This window comes from Olea europaea, chromosome 16 (assembly GCF_002742605.1).
Source record: "Olea europaea var. sylvestris chromosome 16, O_europaea_v1, whole genome shotgun sequence".
NCBI classification, from domain to species: Eukaryota; Viridiplantae; Streptophyta; class Magnoliopsida; order Lamiales; family Oleaceae; genus Olea; species Olea europaea.
In genome coordinates this window covers 5,664,659-5,672,681 of record NC_036252.1, presented here as the reverse complement: position 1 = coordinate 5,672,681, position 8,023 = coordinate 5,664,659, and the positions used below count along the sequence as shown (strand labels likewise).

General features: G+C 31.6%; 1 protein-coding gene across 1 annotated transcript; it reads left to right on the top strand.

Moving 5' to 3' along the window:
- The first annotated feature begins 1,895 nt into the window (after positions 1-1,895).
- Positions 1,896-5,759, top strand: LOC111411880 (aldehyde dehydrogenase family 3 member F1-like). Its single transcript, XM_023042531.1, has 10 exons — positions 1,896-2,143; positions 2,669-2,737; positions 2,910-3,006; positions 3,248-3,454; positions 3,670-3,794; positions 3,881-3,985; positions 4,067-4,233; positions 4,805-4,895; positions 5,024-5,173; positions 5,407-5,759. Exons 1-10 carry the CDS (start codon positions 1,946-1,948, stop codon positions 5,644-5,646), a joined length of 1,449 nt encoding a protein of 482 aa, XP_022898299.1. The 5' UTR covers positions 1,896-1,945; the 3' UTR covers positions 5,647-5,759.
- Positions 5,760-8,023: the final 2,264 nt, after the last annotated feature.

Below are 8,023 nucleotides of genomic sequence, written 5' to 3'. Positions count from 1 at the left end.
GCATGCTCGTCTTACTGATACTCCTCTTGAGTCCAACGCTCCATATTCACCCTCTAATGATATATCTTTAACTGGTCTCACTTTGTATCGCACCATTGTTGGATGTCTAGTTTATCTCACCATCACACATCTTGATATTGCTTATAAAGTTCACATGGTTAGTTTGTTTGTTTCAGCTTCTAATACAATTCATTGGGCAACTGTTGTTTGTATTTTGAGCTATTTTCTCTCCTAATTCAAGTATATTATGGATGTTATTGAGTGTGCTCATCTTGCTGATACTAAAACAGTTTATACTAATCTTAAGTCTAACGCTCGATATTTATCATCTGATGGTATACCGTTGACTGATCTCATTTTGTATCGCACCATTATTGGATGTCTAGTTTATCTTACCATCACACGTCCTGATATTACTTATGCTGTTCACGTGGTTAGTCAAGTTATTTCAGCTCCAACAACAATTCACTGGGCAATTGTTGTTCGTATTTTACGTTATCTTCGTGGTACTTCCTTTCGGAGTCTTTTGTTTCCATCAACCTCCTCTTTAGTGCTCCATGCTTACTCTGATGCTGATTGGGCCAATAACCCCACTGATTGCAATTCCACTACTATTTTTTGTATATTTTTAGATGATTCCCTCATTTCTTGGAAGAGTAAGAAACATGTTGTTATTTCTTATTCCTTTACTGAGGCAGAGTATAGTCTATGACATCCGCCACCACCGAAATTGTTTATTTGCATTGGTTACTTGTAGACATGGGTGTTCTTTACATCCTCTCCAACTACCTACGTATTGTGATAACAAAAGTGCTATTCAAATATCTTACAACTCTGTACTCTATAAGCGCACGAAGCATATTGAGATTGACAGTTATCTTATTCACCATCATCTGCAATGTGGTACCACTTCCCTACCTTTTGTTTCTTTATCGTTATAGCTTGCAGACTTCTTCACGAAATTTCATCCAGCCCATTGTTGTCGCTTCTTACTTGCCATACTCTCGTTGCTTCTTGCGTTAGTATCGTGAGTTTAAGGAGGATGTTAGCTATGTTTAATATTACAGAATAATATTTAATTTAGGCATAATATTATTAGTTTCCGTCTTTTGTTAATTTATTTTTTGTTTACTCTTCTCGTAGCATACAAACCTATCTATTTCATCAAGAAATCCTAATTTTTGAAGGCTCTTATAATAACTTTCTCTCTCTTAATTCTTTCCCTTTCTTTGATTTATCGATTGGTTTGTATTGTTTATAAAGAAGACTTGAACTCACAATATATTTGTATTGTAGTTTGGTTGGACGTAATTTTCTTTCTATTTATATACTATAATATTGACACGGAAGTCATTCGCTATCCAATAGAAAAGGTAGAATTAAAGAGGATAAAAGACTAAACATTTTGAGTGTATTTGATTGCGAGCATAAAATTTATATGAAAATAAAATAAATTATAGGCAATCGAATTGCCTAGAAATTATTTGCATGAAAATTGTCAATTAAATGTGCTTAAGTAATTTTATTTTCAATCTAAAAAATGTTATACTTGTCCATTTTTATTAGTTGGTAGATGAGAAAGAAGGGATAAAAGAGAGAGAGCAAAGGAAAATAAAAATTATCTTTCCTTAAAAATGTTTTCCTTATTTTTAAGAAAAATATGATCACATAACAAAAATTGAAAAATGAGTTATGCTACAAGTTCAGGGTTTTTGCATAGGAAACCTTTCACAGATGAAGGTGTCGAAGCAACATTCAAAGATGAGCCAAAAAAATGAGCCAAAAAAAAAAAAAAAAAAAAAAAAGACATTTTTCCATTAAACAAAATTGGCAATTAAACACACTCTTAATGAAATTCAATTATGCAAGGTGTACGGAGATTTAGGTGAACAAGTATAAATGCACATAAAATTGTTCAGTTTGCAGCAGCATCTTCTCTGCCACTATGGATTACACAGGAAATTTAGAATCAGAGTTGAAAGAGTTAAAAAACACATTCAATACTGGAATAACAAAACAAGAGTCATGGAGGAGGTCCCAACTCAAAGCTCTTCTCTCTTTGCTCGAGGAAAAAGAGGGTGACATATTAAAGGCTCTTGAACAAGATTTAGGAAAACATCGAGTCGAATCTTTTAGAGACGAGGTACGGGAAATTCTATGTAGATACATATTCAGTTCAGAAATACTTGTTGCCACTAAATTTGGGTCTATTTCATTAATGTTATATCTACAGTAAATACCGAAAGAAAACTCACTATTCCAGTCTAAAATTTTGACAGCTTTATATACACAACTGTATTGAGTCTGATGCTCAATGGTCTGTGTGTATATTTTCCGGTTCTGGCAGTTTTCCGTTTAAGCATAAAATAATAGATTTTAGAGCTATGTTATATTGCCAGATTAACACTTGACAGCATTTTATTGATAATTGGGCCAAAAATATTTTCCAACAATCCAATCACAATTTGCCAACTCATTCTGACAATCTAATTCTGTAAAATAATTTGGTAAAATGGCATAACTCATTTTATAATTATGTTACTCCAAAGAGAGCAAGATCTTCGAGACAGTCCACATTGTTAGGCCTTTTGTGACACAGATTTTGTCGTTTCCAACCTATTATATTATTATTTTCATATCTCAATTAACTAACCAAGCTTGTCTGCAGGTAGGACCTCTAATAAAATCTGTAAACTATGCATTAAAATGGTTAAAGCAATGGATGTCTAGCAAAAAGGTCATCTCTCTCTCTCTCTCTCTCTCTCTCTCTCTCTCTCTCTGTGGGTTGATTTAGATTTTGATGTAATATAAATTGAATAGTAAAAAACATGGTATATAAGACGCCAAATTTACTGCGAATAAAATTTATACTTAAGATTATGAACTACCTCCTTTCATGGATTTTCCAGGCTGATTTACCTGTAGCTGCATTTCCTTCGAGAGCAGAGTTAGTTCCTGAGCCACTTGGCGTTATCCTTGTCATATCATGTTGGAATTTTCCTTTTGGTAAGATTTCACTTATTACAAGCCGGTTTCATTTTCTTTATGAAAAGCCTAAGATGTACACAACTTTTATAAAATAGGGGATGGACATATCTTGATCTTAAGAAATTTGTAATTTGTATATTTTGATACCATTCTGAACGACCTCCTCTAGAAAAAACTTGAGATCTTTAAGACTGAACACATTTATTTATTTAAATTTTCGTCTGATGAGAATATCATGTTTTTCATGGATAAACTTTAGGAGTATCATTGGAACCATTGATAGGAGCAATTGCAGCAGGAAATACAGTGGTTCTAAAACCTTCAGAACTAGCTCCAGCATCTTCTTCAGTTTTGGCCAATACAATCCACACTTACCTCGATAATAAAGCCATTAAAGTGATTCAAGGAGGTCCCTCAATTGGTGAGAAATTATTACAACAGAAATGGGACAAGATTTTTTTCACAGGTAATTAGACAATGTAATGTAATAAGCAAGGAATTCTCTTCTAAGGTTATGTATCTTATTTTCGTGCATACATGGTGAGACTTTCGATTTAATTTTTAATTAAATTAGGCATCCTTCAAGTTACTTGGCTATGATCATGATGACATGCTATTTACACTAGATGTTCTCAAAAATCTCGTCTGTTGTCTTCTTATTCGACTCTAAAAATAATATAGGTAGTGCAAAAGTGGCTCGTATTGTTATGACTGCTGCAGCGATAAATCTAACTCCTGTCGCTGTGGAATTGGGTGGGAAATGCCCTGCCATTGTTGATTCCCTTTCGAGTTCTTGGGATAAAGAGGTAAATACATATTTCTATATTGGTAATATTCTTATTGACTCCTAGTGTGAAACAGTCTAAGAATTTGAGATTAATATTGTTGTTAGATTGCAACGAAAAGAATCCTTGCTGCAAAATTTGGGACCTGTGCTGGCCAAGCATGCATAGCCATTGATTATATCCTTGTGGAAAAGAAGTTCTCAACCACCTTGGTAGTTATTTACTAATAAATATATTAAGCCAAAGGTTTCCTTAATAATGCTTTGTTATCTAATTTTATATGTTTTTTTCAGGTAAAATTACTAAAGGCCTACATCCTTAGTATGTTTGGGGAAATTCCGAAAGAGAGTGTCGGAAGGATAATCAACAAAAATCATTGTTCGAGACTAAGGAAACTCTTAGATGAGCCCAGCGTTAAAGCTACTATTGTTCATGGTGGTTCATATGATGAAGATGCTCTGTAAGTGCAATCCTCCGTCAATGACCTCTCCTTCTTGTGTTCAATCACCTCGATAAGTTGATAGAGAGACTATGAATCTACTCATTTTTATTTGTATATTTAGCATGTCTTATGTGTAGGTCAAATTCAATTTTCGCTAATGACCCGTTTGAGAGGGCTTCTGCTCTTCAGCGTCTTGTAGAAGAGCTTCGTTACTTTAGCTAGTTTTCTATAAAATTCTTCTAGTCAGACCAAAAACCTCTAAAAAATTATCCAGACGGACTCAAAAGCAATTTCTTAATCTCAAAAACAACTTTTGGCTTTTCACAAACCTTGCCAAATAGACCCTAAATGCCTTACTTAACAGGCAAAAAGTAACATACTAAAGGCGTTTGAAAGCAGAAGGATACGTTTGTTAGGTCAGTTTCCAACCATCTCATATGTAAATTAATTTGTGTGTGTGATGGTAGGCTAAACCTTCTATTGCATTCAATGACCATCATTTGAGTGATCCAACTTATAAGCAACCTTGTTGCACCCAAACCAGACGAAAAGGAAATTGTAAATTATTGAATCTGTTTACTGGATGCAGGTTTATGGAGCCCACTCTCTTGGTTGATCCTCCTTTAAAATCTGAAATCATGACAGAAGAAATATTTGGTCCATTGCTCCCAATAATTACTGTGAGAACCATATAGATGATTTTCAAGAACTTGTGTTTCTACAAAAAGAAATATTTATATAGAATTGAAGAGTTTCTTAATTAGTAAATTAAATTTTTTGCAATAAACAAAAACTATATTTTTGTCAGGTGGAGAAAATAGAAGATAGTATTGAATTCATCAAATCTAGGCCAAGAGCATTAGCTATTTATGCCTTTACCAACAATGAAACATTAAAGAAAAAGTTAGCATCTGAAACATCCTCGGGTAGCGTGATTTTCAACGACGCCATCATCCAAGTAAGTTGAGAATTAAGAACATCTCCAAAATACTCTCTAAATACGATATGCTCTCTATTTTAGAGATACAATGTATAAAAATAAACTCGAAAAGACTATTTCATGAATTTGATAATGAAAATGTATAAATACAAAACGAGTTGCTATCTTACGCGTTGTTTAACATGCAATTAGAGATTGTATCGGCTTGTTTCTCCTATAAAACTTTCATTTTTTCTTTTTCTTGAGTGCAGTACATTGCAGATTCTCTTCCATTTGGGGGAGTTGGTGAATCTGGATTTGGACGGTACCATGGGAAATTCTCATTTGATATGTTTACCCATGAGAAACCAGTTGCAAGAAGAAGTTTCCTTACAGATTTTTGGTTCAGATATCCACCATGGAATGATCAAAAGTTGCAGATTTTTAAATCTGCCTATAGATTTAATTATTTTGAAATTATTCTCATAATATTGGGTTTAAAAAAATCTTAAGAATTTTCAAATATTCATAAATAAATCTTTTTCTTGTATTCTATCATAAAATGGTGTCTATAAATCTTAAAGATAATGATTACTTGGTTAAATTAATTAAAATTATTTTTCTATGAATGTATACTTTGATTATTATTTTTAGTGTGCAAATAACTTGAGTTTATTCAAGCAACAGATTTAATTTTTGTTGTTACTATTTCTAAGCTCAATGCTTCAAGAATATGAATCTTGGATCATCCGTCCTCTCCCTTCGAATCAAACAAACAGATTTTTGTACTTTGGAATAAAAGTTTTAACTTTCAAATTAAAACCTTTAATTTTCTGTATTGATTTTAATTTTCAGTTTAATACAAAATTAAAACTAATAAATCCTAGTGTGTAACTTACATTTTAATTGGTATAATATTCATGATTGTGAGGGTTAAATTTGTCCCTATAAAAGAGAGTTTCATTGAGATACACAACATGAGAACACCCAACTTGAGATATAACTAAAATACTCTTTCTATATTTCACACTATATTTCTAAAGTTTTGACAATTTGAAAAAATGTTCGTTCTTTATCTCTCTATGATCGTGCCCATAGAAAGAGAACTGGTTGTAAGCCACATGTGATTTATTTTGGAGACGTATAATGTCGAAAGTGCTCATACAAAGGGAAGCAGCACGACTTTAAACAACGTCCTTGACATAACTCCCTAAGACTTGCTTTCTAAATTTTTCTCACGTTTATTTTATATTAAGTTACATATTATTATTGAATTCTATTATTTATAATTATTATGTTAATCAATAATTTACACACAAATCACTCAATTTATCCAACAATTTAAAGTCGTGTTGTCGTAATTTGTGTGTGACTTCTTCATTCCCCAATTATATAAAACTGAAGTTAGTATGTGCAATTTTTGCTTCTGTGAAGGAAAAGATGACTAACATCCTATGACCATACTAACAGAAGCTTTACTGACCAATTAAATTGCATATATATCCTATGTGTATATTTGTTGCATTTCAGTATCTTATGGACCAATAACATGTTAAGTGTTTCCCTTTTGGACATTGGATTAAGTTTGTGATGCACTTTCTTAGTTGGTTAAAATTCCTTTTTCCACTGTTTCACACCAAGGATACAGTTATGGCCCATTGTATGGAAGTGTGTGAGAATTTTTTTCTCAGGAAAGTACATTTAAGTTTTCACGTTTTGTGCTTTGTTGATTTTGAAACTGTTTGTGGTTATTACATTTGGATTACTAATTATCAAGACAATTATATGTTTAATCTCGAAACTGTGGAGTTCATGATTATTAGTGTAACACCCCGAACTTTTTTTTATTATTTCTCATATGGACCTAAACTTAATATGAGTCACTTAGTAAATGAAATAATTCATGTTAGATTTGTCGTCACACTAAAATCCAAAGATTGATGATGTATTTTGCTTAGTGTACTTAGAATTATCGTAAATCTTATTTGGGTTGAATATTTAAGTATTTTTAGAAGTTGATGAAATATATCAAATATTATATTCATTTTGTAGCTTGTATTAAATAAAATAATTTGGACCTAAGAAAAAAATATTTTGTACAAGTTGTGTCCAAATTATTTAATAGGAAAGAAAGTGTATTATTATAATATTTCATATATAAAATAAGAAACGCAACTACAGTTACCTCGAAAAATTAAAGGTCATATTAGAATTTAATATAATGATGTTTATAATGACAACTAAGTTTTAATTGAATTATTTTAAAACTAAAGTCCTTTGATTGGATTAGAAGTTACATTTCAAAATTATAAATATAGGTTTTAAGATGAACGTGTTGTATCTCAAGAAATGTTTAAGTTCATCTTCATACAAAATCAGTTTCCTTTTTCTTTTTCTTTTTCTTTTTCCTTTTTTTTTTATATATGACATCAATTCAAGAATTTTGATGACAATAGATGTAAGAATATATCGTACAAAGTGGTAAAATCTTATTCCTTGATATTTGTATAATATTTGGCATAAAATGCTATGAGGCTTTCGGGTTGAACTCTATGTTAAATCCTTCGGGATAGACCGTTAGGTCAAAGATGTTAAATTCTACGGGATGGATTATTTGGTCAAAGATATTAAATTCTACGGGATATGGGGATTCTCAAGAAATTCCTTGAACTCTAAATTTAAGAAATGTTGATACGTTATGTCAGTTTTATATTTATATCACGTGAATAAGAATGTATACTTATTCTTACTAAGTATTTTTAAAATACTCACTCTTACTAAAATTTCAGATTAGAACAGATCGTGTGGACATGTAGAAGATTGACTGAGTGATGCTTATGGGGTTGTTAAATAAATTTCCTAGAAAAGAATAATTATCCATTTTTATTT

Bases quoted from the DNA above. Each gene is read 5' to 3' on its own strand.
- LOC111411880 (XM_023042531.1), top strand. From the start codon at position 1,946: ATGGATTACACAGGAAATTTAGAATCAGAGTTGAAAGAGTTAAAAAAC. The intron at 3,795-3,880 runs GTAAATACATAT...TATTGTTGTTAG, and splicing joins CGAGTTCTTGGGATAAAGAG to ATTGCAACGAAAAGAATCCT. The intron at 3,986-4,066 runs GTAGTTATTTAC...TGTTTTTTTCAG, and splicing joins AGAAGTTCTCAACCACCTTG to GTAAAATTACTAAAGGCCTA.